The sequence below is a fragment of the Lissotriton vulgaris genome, chromosome 5, assembly GCF_964263255.1.
Source record: "Lissotriton vulgaris chromosome 5, aLisVul1.2, whole genome shotgun sequence".
Taxonomy (NCBI): domain Eukaryota; kingdom Metazoa; phylum Chordata; class Amphibia; order Caudata; family Salamandridae; genus Lissotriton; species Lissotriton vulgaris.
Genome location: NC_141693.1, coordinates 1894567392 through 1894587757, shown reverse-complemented (window position 1 = coordinate 1894587757; position 20366 = coordinate 1894567392). Strand labels below are relative to the sequence as shown.

The 20366-nt window shown below is 45.2% G+C and overlaps 1 protein-coding gene across 2 annotated transcripts in view; it reads right to left on the bottom strand.

The window, feature by feature from the left end:
* Positions 1–20366, bottom strand: part of LOC147717646 (E3 ubiquitin-protein ligase TRIM39-like) — a 241273-nt gene that overhangs the window by 35909 nt on the left and 184998 nt on the right. For both annotated transcript variants that reach the window (XM_086924437.1, XM_086924436.1), the window contains exon 7: positions 8059–8623. In XM_086924437.1, coding sequence (XP_086780563.1) covers positions 8079–8623 — 545 coding nt within the window. In that variant the 3' untranslated portion in view covers positions 8059–8078. The remainder of the gene's footprint in view (positions 1–8058; positions 8624–20366) is intronic.

Sequence of the window (20366 nt, the reverse complement as noted above, 5' to 3'; positions counted from 1 at the left end):
ATTTGGTCACATGTCAGGTTTAGTGTTAGGATTATTTTGTTCCTCTTAGCCCCATTCAAAAGTGAGAATGGCTGAGTGATCAGTGTAACCATCTACTGGACTATGGCTCTCCACAGTAAAAAATCATTTTAGAGGGTTTACTGTTAGAGCATGAGTTATATGTTCAACCTGCCAAAATATAGCACCTCGCCTGAGGGCTTGGCATGCAAACCTTAGCAGTAACTTACATGTTATCTACGGGGATTTGGTGACTTTGTCATTTGTGAAATGGAAAAGTCGAGTTAGCAGTCGAAAGTCGGATGTGGTCATGTTTTACTTGCATTGTCACTTGCAGCCCTGGAGGTACAGTTTAACTTACAGGCCCATGACTGCCATGGGTGAAATGGCGAGCTAGCTCCAGTCTGCAGTGGCAGGCTGGTGGTCATGTTTTACATTGTCACTTGCAGGGTGGCCCTGCATAAATTCTGCCGCCCTGGAGGGATAATTTAACTTCCAGTCCCTGGGTACCCTGGACACCATATACTAAGGGCATAAAAGTAGGTTAACCTGATACAGTCAATCAAGCATATCTTTTAATATAGCTTAGGGCACTGGCACCGAGGTCTGGTTGCCAAGCCTCAGTGCACTCTCAGAGTCGAACAACCAGCAGCCTCAGCCTATAATTTTGGGGTGATCATGCAAAAAAAAAAAAAGGAGGCATATACTTACAAAGGCTGAATGCTAATTCATATTCAATATTTTACTTTTAGCCAACGTTTTTCTTAAAGACCAGGAACAGCAGCTCCCCCAATACTAACGTTTTTACAATAAACATGACGAAACAAATTCACAAAGCCAAAAGGCTGGCAGGCAGCATTGTAGCGACTGGTCTTCTTAATGCTTGTTCTCTATTGTTTCAGTAGTCACCTCTTAAATGGCCATCCATTGACCCTATCACTCATCCATCCACCCTTTCTTGCATCCATCCACCCTTTCACTCATCCATTCATCCTTGTCAGTCAGTAACAAATTTATTTAGGTTACAACCATAAAAGTATACACCTAACATCTATTCCTTCTGTTAAAAGCATACAAGTCAATTCCTAAAAAATATAGCACATCTTCATGACACATAAAATGACCCATGACCATAAAAATAGAAGTTACATATTATTTTAAAATTGGTTAAACCGCATAGTTCATACAAATGCGCCCAATACTTCCGATAAATTAAATACGGTAGTTATCCTTAAATTACACAATATTATTATCTTCAGTGAACACATACGTTAATTACTCTGTACACTTGAGGAACACTAACTTTCCACATACATTTCCCCATGGCACAGGCTATGTCGAAGTTCATCATACCCACTAAAAGGTTAACAGCTTGCACCCTATTCGTAATCCTATATTTTTTTTATATTGGACATAAAATCTCCTTTTGTATATCTAAAAATGTCATACAATCAAGTAAAACATGTAAAATATTGCAGCGGGTACCCAAAGTGCAAGTGCATTTCCCATTATATTCGATCATGAAAATTTCGACCCCATTATTCGAGTAACAGGGATTTATCCCAATTCGCACTTTTAACACCTCACGTCTTAAGTGGTAGCTAGGTAACCTATCTACATAGGGATAATGTTGGTCCATTTCCCAAGCCAAGATCATGTGGGACACTGAAGTTTTTCACAAAAGATACTCCCGATCATGTATACGAGACGTATCAAGGCCCAATGACCTAAGTTCTTTCTTATCTATTAGTGGACGTCCTAGCTGCGGGCAAAGCCTTAAACCTAGCACTCCATACGCTTCCCTTAGTGAGGCTCTTGTCTCTTTCGCACAGGACAGCTCACTGATGGTAATTTCAGCTTTACACCACTAGGAAATTTTATGGGACTCCTCTGCCCCTCGCTGCCAAAAACATATTAGGGCCATACAGGCTGTTATGGTCCAAGAGGTAATTCCCAACTCTAGTCTTGCTGCATGTACCATAGATGATTTTGGCAGCGAGAGCAAGCTTTTTAGAGTATTTCCCTCTTCTTTATCCCAACAGATTTTTCCACTTAAGTAAAGTACTTCTGCCCCATACAGGAACTGTGGAGGGACCATTGCTAGATAGGCCTTTATAACCGGCCTGTCCGACATTTCTCTGTATACACTGTTAAATTATTTTAGGCCCTTCACCTAGGACGCTGCCCTCATTTTTAAAGTTTCCAGATGGGTGTACCATTTTAGATTATTCGAGAACCACATTCCTAAATACCTGTATTCTATAACCCTCTCGAGAAGTTCTGTACCAAGATACCAAGAGAACTTTGTTTTCCTCCTCCCGAAACATAACATTTTGGTCTTCTCCATGTTCACTACTAGTTTTTTATTTAAACAGTATTCTTTAAACATGGTTAATTTTATCTGGAGACCTATCTCCGTCTGGTCCATAATCACCAGATCGTCTGCATATAGTAAGCAGGATACATGGTTTTGTCCCAGTTTCGGGCTAGCCCCTCAAAGCTCTTAGTTTTCGAGGTAGATCGGTATGAACAGGGAAGAGTAAAGGGGCAAGTACACATCCCTGCCTCAAGCAGTTTCCAATCTGGATCCTCCCAGACAATCCTCCCTCCTCATCCAAAATTATTTGGGCCCAGTTTTCAGTGTGTAAGGCATGGATCAGGGCCAAAATCTCGTCCTGTATTTTATACCCTCCCAGAGTTGACCACAGCTGCTCCCAGCCCACAAGATCGAATGCCGCGCGGAAGTACACCAAACAGCAGAATAAATTACCCCTCTGTTCTATCGACTTCCGGGCGATGGACCAGAGAGCAAAACAGTGGTCCACCGTCGAATGTCCTTCTTTGAACCCACCCTGTTCTGGGGGTACTATCAGATTATCATATGCCCACTCCTTTAACAAGCCCAGGATTACCTTGGAGTATACTTTTTCGCCTATGTCCAAGAGATTTATAAGGCGGTAGTTTTTAGGGGAGTTTACGTCGCCTTTTTTATGTATTGGCCTAACAATCGCCCCTTTCCAACTATCTGGCAGAGTTCCTGTATTTAATATCCTCAGGAACATATTCGAGAAAAACTCGGCCCTCCAGTCTGAATTCGTTTTTATAACGACTGCTGGTAAATTATCTGGTCCTGCAGCTCGTGTTAAATTTAACCCAGATATTATGATTTTATTATGACCTAGGGAGAAGTGCATTTTCACATCTTCCCTGACACCTGGCCAGTTATTTGATAATATTTCCCCCCTTCTTGGCCATTTGCCATAGATTTCCTCAAGGTAAGCTCACACTTATCTTCCAAGAAGGAGCACTGCAGTGTCCCTACAACTTTCCCTGTACATTCTTGTAACATATTCCCAAAATGTTTGACGTTTTTATCTTCAATTGCCTGTAGTAAATTTACCCAGCATTTATCTTTATAGGATCTTTTTTTATCTCTGATAGTTGCTTTATATTTTATCCTTAATTTCTTAAGTTCAAGAGATGATACATCATTGTAACTACCTCTGAGGCATCTTTCATGCAGTCTAATAGCGGTCTTTACTTTCCGGCAATCATCTTAAAACCATGGTTCATTGTTGGGGTATACATTAGCTTTACTTTGTGGCCCGTGATTACCCCGTTTAATTTTTATCCTGAGGCATTCTACCAGTTGCCTTATTATATCCTTATACCAGGCTATATCCTGTCCTGGTGGTAGATTTTCTGACCCCACTGTTAACTGGAGTGCACTCTGTTTCTTTATATATTCCTCACTAATCCTGGTTGTAAGACACTTAGGATATTCAACCTCTACTTGTAGCGCTTTTTGTCTCTGCGGTGCCCTATTTACCTTCAATTCTATCACCAGTGGGTAGTGGTCACTGCCCTAGCTATTTCAAAGTGCTTAATTAAATGGAAGCTCCATGCCTGAATAAATGCATAGTCTATGGGGCACTTTTGCTGCCCTATTTTAAAAGTACGCTTTGCGGGCCGATCCGATTCAGTTATACCATTGGCACAGAGCAGGCCCATGGCCCCCAACATCTTACCAAGCTCCACATCTTGGGTTGAGCTGTCGCACCTCAGGAACTTGGCAAACTATGTTATATACTCTTAGCAGCTCCCTCTGCCAAGAGTCAGTTTTTGGGGGGGTTTAGTCTATGGTTAAAATCGCCCAATAACACATCTCTAGGGTATATTTGTAAACCCTCCAGGTCCTTTTCTAGTCGTTCCAGATCCGCTTTATACTCATTTATTCTCACTTTCCATATGTACACATTTATAATGCATAGACCTTCCCCACCTGCGTTATTTATTAGCAGCACTCTACTACCGAATGCCCAGTTACACTTAAGTTCAAGGGGTTCTATATCTCTCACTATCCTTGTTGATACCAGTGTCATCTGACCGCCTGATGGCCTACCTAATATATTCTTTCTTGCGGGTTTTACATGGTGCGTAAATCCTTCCATAACAGGGGTTTTGTCTCACAGCCAAGTCTCCTGTAAGCAGACAATATCGGTCTTCCTAAGAATATCTTTAAAGCTTTCATGAACCAGTGTTCTTTTATATCCATTGACATTCCAGGACCGAATTGCCAGGCTGGGCGACGACCCTAGTTCCTAATCAACATTACTCAGATACCCGTCTTCCTCACCGTAAATATATGCCAATTCTCTATTTCTATTTCCGGCCAGAACATCTGCATCATCCCAGCCTGGGTTTTTGGGGTTATAGTGATGTCAAGGGCTTCCTTCATACCTCGTCACAAACTCATCATTTTTATTTGCCGTTCTCCCAACCCCGCATGGTTCCTACGGAATGGTTTCTCTTGTTTATCCATCAGCACATCCTCTCTTTTTATTAACCCGATTCCTTCACTTAGCATCTCAGCTTCTGCCTTTTCCGTTGCAACATTTATTAGTGCTGAGTGGAGTAAGACCTCTGTTATTTCTTTCCCTTTAGTGTTCATCAGGAACACCACTTCCTTTAGATCTTCAGTACTAACGTATCTTAAGCTAGGACATTTTGCGAATGAAGAGAGGAGCTGGGAACGATTTAGGGAGTTTCATTTCTTAACTCTTCCCTCCCTTTCCCTGTCCTGTTGGTTCTACAAATAGCCAGGTATCTAAGGGCCTATCTAACTGCATATCTGGCGATCTTTCCTCTGGCGTTTCTTCCCTTCTTTGGCAAGTTACTTCTTCTCTGCCTCATTCCACCGCCTCATCCCCGAAATTGGGTTGCTAGGCCCTGCAACAACGGATGTCTCCATCACTCATTCTAATGGTACGTCCTCCTTTTCCCCGGGGTATTTCCTCAAAGTACCCTTAGAACTCTTTACCATACTTTTTCCTGATTCCCACCTTATTTGTCCTTCTGGTTTGCAGGTGCTCACTCCTGTATCTGCAAAGATTAGCTCCATCCTTTTGCCCATCTGCCCTCCCTCTCGCTCAATCATCCATCCTTACATCCACCATCTCACTCATCCATCCATCCACCCCATCACTTATCAATTCATCAATCCATCTATCATTTCACTCATCCATCTACACTTTCACTCACCTATCCACTCTTTCACTAATCTATCCAACCTATCACTCATCCATCTACCCTCTTACCCATCCATCCACCTTTTTACCCATCCATTCACCCTTTTACCCATCCATTCACCCTTTTGCCCATCCATTCACCATTTTGCCCATCCATCCACCCTTTTACCCATTCATCTATTTATTTACCCTTTCTCTCATGCATCCTCCCACTCACTCATCCATCCATTCATCCTTTCTCTCATTAGCCATCTATTCACTCATCCATTCATCCTTTCACTAATCCATACAGCCATTCACCCATTCCTTCACTTACTTACTCGCCACCTTTTCACATTAATTATGAGCTGAGCCTTTGTCTACAGAGCTGCAGTCAGAAGATGCCCATCAAGAACGTCACTCTTGCTGTTGTTCCCAAAGCAAGGCTGGGGCGGGTTCATTATCCCCCTGCAAATAGGCAATCTGAAAACATGTGTCATGCATGATGCACAGTGCCGTGAGCTGGGGGTCTCTCCAAAGGGAGTGTCCGATGTAATTAAGGGCTTGGCTTAAAACACATAAGCTAAAAATCTGTGCTTAGGAGACTGTGCTGCCCGACTGGTATTCTGTTATTGCATGCAGATATATAATACATCACACCTACAAGCAAGGACAATTGGCTTTGTCAATGGTTGTTAGTTACATAAAATAAAAAAAAGCAGCAACTATGGCTTCGTTGTGTATAATATTGAAAATGCTTCAGTTCTAAAATGATGAGACTGTGAAAGAACTATAACCCCTTCTTTTTAACTTCTTTCGCTGGCTTCTTAATATGAACTGGATTCTGTACATTTTTTTCATGTTGTGAGGTGCAACATTTTTCTTTATGTGCAGGTAAAACCGAATCCCTTGCCCTCGACCGAGGCTGGAGGAGGCCCATCACATGCTTTAACTGCCCAGACTGGCCAATTTTCATTCTGTATGTGACAATCATCAGCCACAGACATAATGACAATGGGCGGGGTGGGGCTTCTATTGTTCTCAGAGGAGTGTCAGGCAGCCCCATCAGGGAGTTGAGGCGTCTCAAAAATGTCCAAAATTACAGACAAAAGGCGTCCATAAAAGGGATCATCATGGACAACAGGTATGAGATCCAAATTAGGGATGTTCCATGAAATTTACAGCCGGTTGGTCACCCTACTTGAAGTTCAGGCTAGCAGACACCAACTCCAGCCAGGGCAACTCAGCCGACTGTAGCTGACGGCGGGGGGGGGGGGGGGGGGGGGGGGGGGGAGGGGGGGAATTGGTCGCCCGCTGTGTTGATGCCCGATCTACACTAATGGGTGTTTGGCTCTTTAGCTGTTACATACTGAGCCTGCTGTTCAGTGAAGTCGGCTGTGGCCCGGGCCGGGCGCATGGCACACAGGTGTCCGAGGCGGCAGCGTGCGCTAGCATCTAGAGTAGGCTAATTCAGCCAGTTTCAGCCCAGTCAGGTCAGTGGTAAAAATGCGTGACAATGTATTTCAGTGCGCTGATGTGGGAACACCACACTGAAATGCGTTAGCGTCACGCCTGATGTGTGATACTTGGCAGGCTGCAGTGTTACGCTCCTGCTTCCTGTGCTCTTCTCTTTGAGCCTGAAAAAGAAAACTAATTGTCCCATGATGCATTTTGCTAATAAGATTTCCCAAAAATGTTACGCAAGACATTGTGCAGCTACGTGCTTGTTTCAGTCATGCACGTTTGCTCGCTCTTCTCCCCTCCTTCCTTAACAACGCCAAATCATTTTGCATCCGGCCGCGAGGAAGATTTCGAAGACTGACTCAATCCTTCCCTAAGAGTCTGAGGAAAGACGGCCCTTGGGTACCAAAGCTCAGCGTCTATGGTCCAGAAGCAGGAGTGGGTTTGTCTTTTTTCACTTCTCAACTGCTCCCTGCAGTGCACATAAATTGAGCTTGTCTTTGAAGTTTTATATAGCACGTATTCGGCCCAGACACTTGAGCGCCTTACATGAGCACAGGTTACACTGGTAAGGGGAACAGCCTTTACAACGCGGGCATTACTCCGCGCTGCTTTTACAACGCAAGTCGTTACAACGACTTGCGCTGGAGGGCGCTGTTGGATACGGAGTAGTTTAATTTTCTATTCCAACACCATCCCTATTATAACGTGGGCTGGAGTTGGAATAGGAAATTAAACTATTTCACTATCCTGCGCCCTCCAACGTAAGTTGCTGTAACGACTTGCGTTGTAAAAACAGCGTTGTAATGGCACGCGTGGAATACCACGAGTTGTAATGTCATACAACCCACTGGTAAAGGTCAGATTTTTTTTTAACATGTGGAGATCAAGTGATTTTCTCAGAATCACAGAATTTTGAGCCGCTGCCGGGACTTGGATGTGGTTTCCCAGCGGCAGATGTGGCTGTAGCGGACCAACCCATGTGATATTACTACTCGCTTGTAATGATGATACACACAGTAACCTTCTCCAAGAGAGGAGACAATAAGTTACATTATACACTGTTCCTTTACTTGTAACAGCGCTCTCTCACCTGCACTACAGATCGTCTCTTCACTCCTGCCCGGTCACCGGCAGGATCCGCAGGGCTCTCGCGTTCCTCCCTCCATGTTTGAGTCCTGGACAGAAGAAAGGCAGCAGTGTGGGTGGGAAGGAGGTCCCAGAGTAAGTGAAGAGCAGAGACCGGTCATCGACATTGTACACCGAGAGCCTGCCCGCCTCATAGTCCAGGAAGAAACCCACAGCCCTGGGGGGCACACGGGGGGCCAGGAGGGTGGGGGAGGAGGTGAGAGCTTTGTATTCACCATCTCTGAGCCACACTGTCCAGAATCCATCCTTAGGTGATAGTGAGATTCCCCCTTTCCTGCTCACAGCTTCGTCACACACCCCCAGGCTCCAGCCCGTCTTGTCCCCCACCTCCACCTCCCAGTAATGCCTCCCGGAGCTCAGCCTCTCTCTACCCAGGACAAAGATGTATTTAGTGAATCTCTGGGGCTTGTCGGGCCGACCCTGTGCTCTGTCTCCGTTCCTCACGCTCCTTCCGCCCTCGGAAATTACGAGCCAGGGATTCGCAGTGTCCGGATCCAGGGTCACCGCAGCTGCAGGAGAGAGAAGCAGAAGTCAGAGGTCATCACCACTCGGAGTAGTAACAACAACTTAAACAACCACGGAGCACCCACAGGCAGGTGCTCACAACACCTCTCAGCCTTATTTCCATACACTTTATACTGATAAATCATATAGTCCTCTCACTTTTCCCCCTCGTTCACCCCTTTAGACAAGCATTTGCAATGCAGTAGGTCTCGCAATTGGGACCTTATATGTATTTAGCTATGCAGCACATTAGCCTGGGCGCTGAAACATCTACTGTTCTTTAACATGGAGGGAAAGTCAGCACTAAACTGTGGAACACACCAGGCATGGGAACACATGGAGAGAAATACTGCCTATGATTAGGGGGATTAAATAAGACCACAGAAATATACTGGTGTGTGTTCGGGGAGGGGAGCAAGAAACAGTCCTGGTGCCCAACTGCTTGTTCTTCCTGTCACTGCCCAACAACTAGAGAGGTGTGTACACCAGCACAGTGCTGCAGAGGAGAGTGGGTGACCAATGGAGGAACGTGAAGTATGTACAACAGACTGAACATAAAAGGTCTTCAAACTAGGCGTAACGGAAGAAACCGAATGTCAGGAAGCATTTTTGTAATGGACGAATAGTAGGTTTGCTGGTCATGCCCTGACTGGGAGTAAGTTTTGGGAGGGGTGGGGCAGAGCAGATTGGATATCGAACGGATCAGCAAGTGTATACACAATTTTTGATTGCTAAATGCTTGGAGCTGCCAATTTGATAGAAGTGTGCAAAAGGTGTTAGTCACTCTACGGTCCAATCATTTTTTCTAAAAATGGGGGCATTAAAAAGTTTGAAGACCGCTTCTGTATGGGGTTAAGAACCATTAGAAGAAAGTGTGAGGAAATTCAAGACCAAACATTCCAATATCTTGCAAAGAAGGGGAACTGAGATCCGGCCAATACTTTGCAGTGGGTGAGGGATCAGCATTGTAGATTTAGAGCTCAGTGTGCACCATGTCAGGGCAGAACTGGAGGGGCATGGGAAAGAACAACGTGGGCAACAGAGATGGTACACTTCTAACACGGTATGGTGGAGCAATAAGAAATGTGTTGAGGGTGCTTCTTGTGGTGGAGACTTTCAAGCAGTAAGGAGTAAAGTCACTGGCTGAGAACGAGGTGTCATTTAGGAGTGGAAATATAGAAATATAAGTTATTTATTGGTCGTAAGTTTTCACATGAGACTACTGAATATGATGTACTTATATCAGGGGTTATATTTGGAACAAATATGCACCGGGCAAAGTGCTAACTATTAAATTGTGCAGCAATTGTATCAATGATATGTGAACAAATATCAACTTCATTTTTATACAAAAATATATCTTTTTTATTTCATTTGTTTATACTCATTATTATTTCTGATGAGTGATATCAAATATTTTCAAGAACATATACATATATAATTCATGAACTCGTTTTTTTATAAAAGACCATACATATTACATCTTTTTCTATACATGTCTAGCCACAAGAAACAAAGGTAAATAAAAAACAATTTAGTGCAAGACAAAGGTGATTGGAACTGATTTTTGATACTTAACATAAATCACAATTACAGGCTCAATACATATTGTGGACACAAAGCACTGGTTACTGAACGTTATTATCACCAACGCGTTTCGGGTTTAAGCCTTCCTCAAGGTGTTGTGACCAGTGGTATACTAAAAAATCTCAGTTATATCTGGTAGCAGTATCTTTGTCCTTGAACATCTAAATAACCTCTATCCTCCAACGTTACTGCAGATGAGGGAGTTTATAAATCGAGACAGGCGTAGATGTGCATCCTAATGATTCTTCACATAGAACATGAGGGCTCATGCATGTAGGGATCTCTGATAATCCGGAAGTAAAAATTTGTAGAGACGGCAACCTCACGTCCAAAAGCTCAAAGCTGAGTCACCATACTATATCATATGTTGAATTTGGATTTGATTCATTCATGTAGCGAAATGCTGACTGGTAAACGGTGTAGCTGGATACCGGAATAAGTATGGTGATACCTATCTGTACTCCAACAGCATGCTGCCAGTAACGTAGGATATCAGATGCACCATTCACTTATATCAGGGGTTCCCAAACTTTTCTATACCCGGTACCCCTCGGAAATGTTAGATTAATAATCGCAAGCCCTACAAAAGTTGTGTTTGTTTTTTGCAGTTTTATGTATCGCGAACTTGACCCGAAGATATCAGAGTGGTTTACACGAGCATCAGTTGCATTACAGATGGACACATTCATTTTTTAGGCACAGGGAGATTAAGAGATTTGAAAAGGATGTTTAAGTCTCTTACCCGACTCAAGCCTGGGCCACTAGCCTCTGATATTACATTAAACAAGAACGTTAGTGCTGTGCAATAACATGGAATGTAATAATCTGGCCTCTACTCTGAAGCAATAAATGTGTATTTTATGTGCTTTTTCCCATAGCATATTTATTGGGTCACATTAACACACACACGTAAATGTGTGTGTGCGTGTGCCTACGCGCATGTAGCACGTGTGTTATGATCCCATTATGCTATTTAGGCATAACATTTAAATAAACAAGGCATGATATTACCACAAAGTCTTAACTCACACATTACCTTTTATGTTTTTATTACACTGCATGTAAAACAAAATCTAGGCTTCCTATCGGTTGAAATCCTACATCTGTGGGAAGTATGTCCTTGCAGTACAGTTCATGGATGTGACATCAGTGCTTTAAATGGGCACGGTCTGTCCGGTACTGAGTACCAGCACTTCCTAAATTTGAAAGGGGGAGTACCTCCACTTCGCAGCGCTGTTGCAATACATCAGGTACTCCAAAGTTTGGGTAACTGCACTTCTAAATTTCAATTTGAAGCACTGATGACATCCTTATCGGAAATATCAGGTGTTGTTTGTGCATTAGCGATACCCAGACATGAAATGTAAGGATGTATAAAAATGGGCCCCAGGCCACCGCAAAGATCAGGATTTACTTGTGTCTGGGCCCCAGGGCCACCGCACGTCGCGTACCGTTGACAGCTACACCTCCGCTGGGTTCTTATTCTACAGTTTAGCTGTCACAGAGCAGATCACCTGTGTGTTTAAAGTGTTTAAAGCGCTTGCATTTAACCTGGAATTTCTCTAGTTGTTCATGAATCCAGAAAGCACAGTTCAGAATCAGTACGTTTTGACCGCTTCTGTTTCAGAACTTTTGCTGTCTGCAGCTAATGGACTGGATTGGAGATATTCCGTGTTAAATGTATGTGCACTGCAAAGGCAAAAAAACACAGGTTATTGGCGTGCACCTGTTTACGATATAGGCCCGATTGGTCAAACTGCGCAAACGCATCGAAGTAAACGGGTTCCACTTATGTTAGGGTGGCAGGGCATCCTGGGTTTGCCGGTACAATGGCGGTTTTCAGCAGCTGTCCCGGCAGATTTTAGCAAATTGTCCTCTTGTTTTAAGAGAGGGTCGATGGAAACAGAGGGTGGCAAGTGTTTATGTTTTCCGAAGCAGAACTAACGCAACTGTTATCAAAAAGCAATTTAATTAACAGATAACAGTGGGTTTAAAAATTGCCCTTTATTTCCTTAGAGCCACGTCTGGTTTTCTGTGTTGATGAGCGCTCACGTTCTGTGCCCGATTGCAGGTGGCGTTGCGTCTGTGGCGAGACCGGCTTCTCCTCGGCTGCCCTCGGGCCCAGGAGTGACTGAAGAGGGCACCCACGGGCCACCCTGTGCTAACATGGACCGAGAGTGCAGCAGGGGCCGGGGCACCAGGGTCTGAGGGCAGTCTGCACCCCAATTATGGCTGTATTTCAGTACTCAGCCAGGGCATCGGGAATCGCATTTTAATGCTTGCATTCGTGCCCTTGCTTTCCATCCTTCCTACGTCACTCACTGGTGACACAAACCTACGTCACCAAAAGGCATCACGGCTAACATGAAAGGGGCCTATAGTTCCTGTAGGTGGCAGTCTCAAAGGGCGCACTAACACGAAGGAGCCCTTAGTTCAGGGTGGTCCCGAACTCACCTTTGAAGTCACAGTTCAGCTTTGAGAGCTCCAGGTCAGCCTGGTGAAAGCAGCAGACCGGCTTCACCCCCTCATCACAGGATTTGGAGATGTCCTCCTCTGAAGATGCAGCGAGGGCGCAATCTTCACCAGCATCTGAGCGATGAGCCGATACGGATCCGCAGCTCCGCTCTACAGTCACTTCCTCCCAAGAAGTCTGCCTAGAGCGCTTAAGAAGAGACGTGCGAGGGCAGGAGCGTGACGCCGTGAGCATGCACGTTGGGGTTCCCTGCGGCTCACGCGTTCACAGACCGTTGTCTGCTCGTGCACCGGTCTGTATCACTTGAGGAGGCAACAGGACGACAATAAGGCTCTCTAGCGGCAGCATTTCGCGCTGCAACGCCAGGCGAGCCCTAAAAAAGAAAAGACACACTCCAGCTCTGAAGGGAAAGTGAATGGCTCTCTGTACCTCCGCACTGCCGTGTTCAGGAGTAACCGGTTCCAGGTACTTGGTTCTAGACTGCTGGCTCTAGATTGTAACACTGCCAGAAAACTTTGCATCAGAATATGAAATGGAAGTAATGTCATTAAACATGTTCTCAATATTATAAACGCATGCATCTAACTAATAAAAACAAATGTCATTTATTATATGGTTTTAGGTAAGTAAACTATTAAGACTTTTACAACAAAGGGATCCCCTCAACGTCCGAAAATCCCCATCTCACGTCTTCACACCACCAGCCCAACACTCCACTCAATTTACCGTATTTTCCGGCGTATAAGACGACCCGGCGTATAAGACGACCCCCTACTTTGCTTAATAAAATGTAGGTTTTGTGCTATACTCGCCGTATAAGACTACCCCCACTTCCAGTGCAGTCCAACGCAGTCCTGCATAGCCATTTTGAGAATGTATTTTATTTTATTTTGGCTCGTACTTTGTATGCTTTGTATGCTTTTGTAACCGGCACACTTATCACTTTTTCTCCAGGAATGTACCGATTGCTACCTCATGTATTTTGGTTGCTCGCTATTGTCACTTTTGATCCATGTAACTTAATGTTTGCTTTTGTAATTTGCCATTGTTATTGTTGCTCACATCAGCCCATTTTTATATAATGCAGAAGCAGTCTGACACCTTCGGGTGTAGTCCGCGCTATGTAAAAATGCATGAAAACATTCCTTCAAATTTAGCATCCGGCGTATAAGACGACCCCCGACTTTCCAGAACATTTTAAGGGGTTAAAAAGTCGTCTTATACGCCGGAAAATACGGTACCCTCTTTAGCAGTGAAACAATAACTTCCCTCTCCACGTTCTTGGCCATGAGAGGTGTGGCGGAGAGGAGAGGGAGAGGTGTGGCACTACGGCCAGGGCAGAGTTGACTCCTGAGCACGGGGTTCACGGTTCGATCGCCAGAGGCATATCAGCTCAGCATTATGTGGCTCTGAGAATAGCTCACAAGCTCCCCAACGGCCCCCAGTGCCTTGAGACCCTAACGGGTGATTCAGTCGCGCTTATTATTATAAGCACCTTAAGGTCGCATCCCTGCTGACAATTTTCCCATAGATTTTGCTTCTACATATTTCTCCCATATTTTGCTTTTCCATTTTTAAAAAGCCTGTTTTTTCGTGAAAATCTGGGATTGAGGCGGTGCAGAGATTGGACTATGCTGAGCAAAGATTGAGGCTGTGCAGAAACTTGATTATGCTGCGCAGGGCTCCAGGAGGGCAGAGATTGGACTACGCTGTGCACAGACTCGCAGACAGCTGAGCAGAGAGTGAAGAGCATGTAACAGTGGAGAGGGCTGAGCAGTGAGTAGAGGGCCGTGCTGAGTGTGAAGGGCTGTGCAGTGTGTGGAGGTTTGTGCTCTGAGGAAGTGTGCAGATGTTTGAGGGTTGTGTATTTATTTATTTACAATTTTCATAGAGAGCCACAAGCCCCAAAATTGTATCCGAGGGGTTTACATAGGAACAGTTACTATTGCATTTAAGCAGTTTACTAAAGAACATTACGTGGGTTACAAAGAACAGCAGCAAATTACACAATTACATCAGTTCAAACACATGCCTTACACACAAACAGAATTACTGAATTATGTAGATAGGCGGTGGCTGTAGCAAAACACAAACATTAAAGAAGAAAACACTGAACAGAGTGAAGGTTATGCACTGAAGGAAGTGTGCAGAGGTCAGAGGACTGGGCAGAGTGTGGGTTTTACACAGAGTGCAGGATTGTGTTCAGAGCGGTGGGTTGTTGTGAGTGCGGTGGGCTGTGCGGCTGGCAGAGCACAGAGTGAAGGTGTGTGGGAGTGGAGGCTGCCTGTGAAGGACTGAGGACAGCACTGTTACTGGGGAGGTGCAGTGGCTGAAGGATGACACACAAAGCACTGCCCAGTGCTAGAAGAAGGTGCAAATGGTGCAAAGTTGAGCAAAAGGCAGTTTACAGCAAAGTGCAGGACTGAGTACATGGAGAAACAGGACATGAAAAAGTGTGATCTACGCAGAGATTCTCAATTCTAAATTGCGATTTTTTTGTAGTTCCATCCGAGGGGTCAAAATATGCAGAGTGGAAGGTAAGGGTGAGGAGGGCTTTGGGGAGAGAGGAGGGTGGTTACATCTGCATGGAATGGACCAGGTGAGGGCTGTCCGGTGTTGAACGTTGTTCAGTGTGATGGCTGTGCAGAGAGTCTGGGTGTCTGTCTACGGAACGAGGGGTTGAGGGCTGTGGAGAGTGTGGCTGTGCAGTGATTGGGCGGTTTCTTCACAAACCGAGGCTGACCGGGAGCCAGGGTGGCTGGAACAATTTCAGATCTGGGGGTTCCGGCCACCAACGTCACCCCAAAAGAGGCACAGTGTCTGTGAAAAATCCAACTGTTGCCTACAAAGGGGGCTTAGAAAATGGCTCAACTACACTGTATGGCAGAGAGCTTCCCTGGTGCAGGATCCAGTGGGGTATTTAGATAGTATTTCCTGACGCATATATATTACTAAATGTGGTGTGGCAGAGTAATGCGATATATCAATGTCATCAGACTCCTTAGAAATGACACTTTTGTGCAACTTATTCACCCAAAGCAACCAATAGGCTGGAAACTCAGTTGTGACTCAAGAGAAGCAAGTTCCTGATCACTTTGACTGGTTGTGATTGGGTTAAAGCCAAAACTGGAGATCCTGGTGTCTGACATGAACAGGCCCTGAGGTATGAGGCCTGCCACCAGCAAGGGTACGAATGACTGGTCCATGTAAACATGTGAAGTGAGTCAGGTGGTCTCAGACCCACTTGTGAAATGTGTGCGTGGCATATCTTGGTATTACTGCACCAAATCACAAAAATATCCTTATCACTTTGGAGAATGAACTGATTGTGCCCCTGACACTGGGGTGGGTCGGGTGGGGGTCCTTCAATTTCCCATTCTCAAAAACAAAGAAAGTATAGAAAATGAAGGGGAAGGGAATCAAATTCCATTGCCAATGTGACTTACTCAGTCATCTGCATAACTGTAGCTCGAGCAGTAATAATTCCCATTCCCAGTAAAATACCCCTCTTCAGCAGGCACCAACCCTCCCCCACCCAGAAATAAGAAAAACAGAAGAGTGAACTGAAGAAATCGTCCAAATATTGACAATTCATAGCAAATCCCCTGATGCATTTCTTCTTGGTTCTTCCAAAACATCTGTATTTCCAATAGAAATATCTTCTGCCCATTGTGTAGTTTCTGAAATAGTTTAATTTAGAAATACTGAACCAGAGCATGAACACTGGAGAAGCAGTGGACCTCAAAACTGCCCCCGAGTGACCCCTCATAAGACTGACAAATTGATCCTTTAAAGCAGGCACCACTTTCCAGTTTTTCTCTTTTGCAAAACTTTATTGTCAGGTGTGTTAGTCACGTGGTGTCACTAAAAGCAAATGCAAAAACAACAAGTGATGGACTGAATGTGGATCAATGTCACACACTCCCCCAGTCAAAAGATCTGGGCCCAAATCCATCGTTTTTTTGCACTCCACACCACCCTGGGTTAGACAATGGCGATATGCAAATCAGCTCTGACCCTGTTGCCCCATGGGAACAGTCCAGTCCGAACTACAAAAGCCATGTCCTTCCCAGAACGGAATCAAGCATCCGAGGACCGGACCGGTTTCGAGGTAACACCTCTCATCAGCCCGGCTAGCTTGACTCCAAGTGGTGTGGAGTGCCTGGGACCCACGTCTGGGCATCCCCAGCGCACTTAGGGCGGCAATTGCAAAAACAACAAGTGATGGACTGAATGTGGATCAATGTCACACACTCCCCCAGTCAAAAGATCTGGGCCCAAATCCATCGTTTTTTTGCACTCCACACCACCCTGGGTTAGACAATGGCGATATGCAAATCAGCTCTGACCCTGTGCCCCATGGGAACAGTTCAGTCCAAACTACAAACTTGATTCCGTTCTGGGAAGGACATGGCTTTTGTAGTTCGGACTGGACTGTTCCCATGGGGCAACAGGGTCAGAGCTGATTTGCATATCGCCATTGTCTAACCCAGGGTGGTGTGGACTGCAAAAAAACGATGGATTAGGACCCAGATCTTTTGACTGGGTTGAATGTGTGACATTGATCCTCATTCGGTCCATCACCTGTTGTTTTTGCAATTCCGCTATAAGTGTACTGGGGATGCCCAGACGTGGGTCCCAGGCACTCCACACCACTGGAGTGAAGCTAGCCGGGCTGATGAGAGGTGTTACCTCGAAACCGGTCCGGTCCTCGGATGCTTGATTCCGTTCTGGGAAGGACATGGCTTTTGTAGTTTGGACTGAACTGTTCCCATGGGGCACAGGGTCAGAGCTGATTTGCATATCGCCATTGTCTAACCCAGGGTGGTGTGGAGTGCAAAAAAACGATGGATTAGGACCCAGATCTTTTGACTGGGTTGAATGTGTGACATTGATCCTCATTCGGTCCATCACCTGTTGTTTTTGCAATTCCACTAAAAGCAAATGAGCATACAACTCCAGCAATGCACCTAGTTTTTAAAGGTAAATCCAGGAAGACAAACAGGGCGCCCTACTGACATGGGACATGGAGGGGGATGGAGTAGTTTCGTACCTGTAACTCCAGTTCTGTAGTAGGGGTATCTCTGTTATAGTCATAATCATGTGAATAGTCCCGCCCATGTGCATGGACCCCGGAGCAATCTAAATAGTCTCTTAAGTTGTCCTCTTCGGCAGTCCTGCATAGACACTTAAGAGAAAATCAAAGACAAATAATGCAGCCTGGCATTAACAAGGCTACACTGGCCAGTACTTCATCCTGAAGTGAAAAAGGATATCCAGATAACACTGAAATTTAGGCATTTTACTAAGTTTCACACAGAGAAACTCCACTTCACAAAAATCCTTTGTCATGATAGAGATGAAGAGTTGGACAGACAAGCCCCGTAGGCTGCCATTATATGTCTGTAAATGGATACTGTGCCTTTAAGGAACCCTCCAGAGACCCTCGGTATCCCATGATGCACAGCTAGTTACTTTCAGTTCTTTTTGAAGGTGCATAAAGCCAGGCCTGTAGCATTCAGAATATCGTTTCATCCACCGGGGAGGAGGGCTGGTTGCTTAGGACTATAACAGAGATACCCCTACTACAGAACTGGAGTTACAGGTAAGAAACTTCTCTTTCTGTAGTAGGGGATCTCTGTGTATAGTCATAATCATGTGAATAGAATGGTGAGCCCATCCCAAACAAACCAAACACAGCGGTGGAATAAACAGACAGAACCACTACTGTGCAAATACATTTCTCAGCAAGTCTGCCAAACCTGAGCATCTGCCCTTGCATCAGAGTCCAGGCAGCAGTGTTTAGCAAAGGTATGGACTGACTTCCAAGTGGCAGCCCTACATATGTCTGCAATGGGGACATTGCGCAGCAAAGCCGCTGTAGCAGCTTTGCCTCTGGTAGGGTGAACCTTAGGCTTACCCTCTAGAGTCTTGTTAGCTTTCTGGTAACACAGTTGAATACAGGACACAATACACCTAGAGATGGACTGTTTAGAGGTGGAAAGACCAGTCCGGACCGATCCATAATTAACAAATAATTGATCCGATCTACGAATCTCCTTGGTCTTATCTAAATAGAATTTCAACACCCTTCTCACATCAAGGGAATGAGGGGACCTCTCCACCAGACAGGAAGGATGCTGAAATAACCTGGGTAGTGTGATCGTTTGATTCACATGGAAATCTGACACCACCTTAGGAAGGAACTTCGGGTGGGTTCTCATCACAACCTTAGATGCATGAAATACAGTATAGGGGTCTTGGCAGCAGAGAGCCTGGATCTCCCTCACCCTGCGAGCCAATGTTATAGCCACAAGGAAAACTGCCTTCCAGAATAGATGCTCTAGAGAAGCCTTATGAATAGGCTCAAAAGGCTCCTTCATTAATCTAGACAGCACTACATTAAGGAGGAAACACCTTCTTCAAACCTTCCAGAAAATCTTTGATGACTGGGATTTGGAAAAAGGAAGTTTGTGAAGGACATTTCCAATACGCAGTTAAAGCTGCTAGGTGAACCTTAATGGAATGAAAGTTAAGGCCAGATTGAGCCAAATGCAGTAAGTACAGGAGAATGACATCCTCCTTGCAGGATGTAGGGTCTGCACCCTTAGATGTGCACCAAATACAGAAACTCTTCCATTTGTATGCATAGGAAGTCCTTATAGACTGTCTTTTTGCCTCTTTCAATATCTCCATGCAGTACTGAGGCAGATTTAAATGTCCATACTGCACTAGCTCAGGATCCATGCTGCCAAACTCAACGACGAGAGGTTGGGATTCACCATCTGCCCTTCGAACTTCGTGAGAAGGTACTGCCGACACGGAAGTCGAAGATGCGGCAGGAGAGACCGGTGTAGGAGGTCGGTGAACCACCACTGCAGAGGCCATTCCGGAGAAATGAGGATCATCCTGGCCCTGGACTGGGACAGCTTGATCAACACTGCTGAGATCAGCGTCCCCGGTTGGTAAAACCTGGAGGCGAAGTCTCGGCATTTGCGGTTTTCTGCAGTGGCAAACAGATCGATGTCTGGAGTGCCCCATCTTGCGAAGATGTCTCTTAGCACCTCGTCGTTTAAGACCCATTCGTGATTTTCTTGAACAAGCCTGCTGAGCGCGTATGCCTGAGCATTCTGCACACCTGGCAAATGGGTCACTGTTATCGTCGGTCCCCTGGCCAACAGCCAGTTTCAGATCGCTTGCGCTTCCTGAAACAGTCTGCGCGATCTTGAGCCCCCCTGCTTGTTGAGGTAATGGAATATGCTACTTACCAGTATGCATCTGTTCTTGGCATGTAAGGCTGCTGACATTCATATCTGTGCATAGATCGCCGCCTAGTGTTGGGTCCGGATGATTGCACATTGTTGTCCTGGAAGAGTCTTCGAAATATCACAAGATAGGTGGCTCCTCCCCTGGACTACAGTGCGCATGGGCATCCTCAGATTGTTTTTCGCCATTTTGGCAGAGATGGAGTATGATACAGTAAGTGAGGACCATGCCTGAGAATAATTCTGTGCTACAGCTGCGACAGGCACCGGGGAGGAGGGCGGGCGATATGAATGTCAGCAGCCCTACATGCCAAGAACAGATATATACTGGTAAGTAGCATATTCCGTTGGAGGCATGTGGGCTGCTGAATTCATATCTGTGTATAGAATAAATAGCAGTTTCCTCCTTAGCAGTGGTTGCCC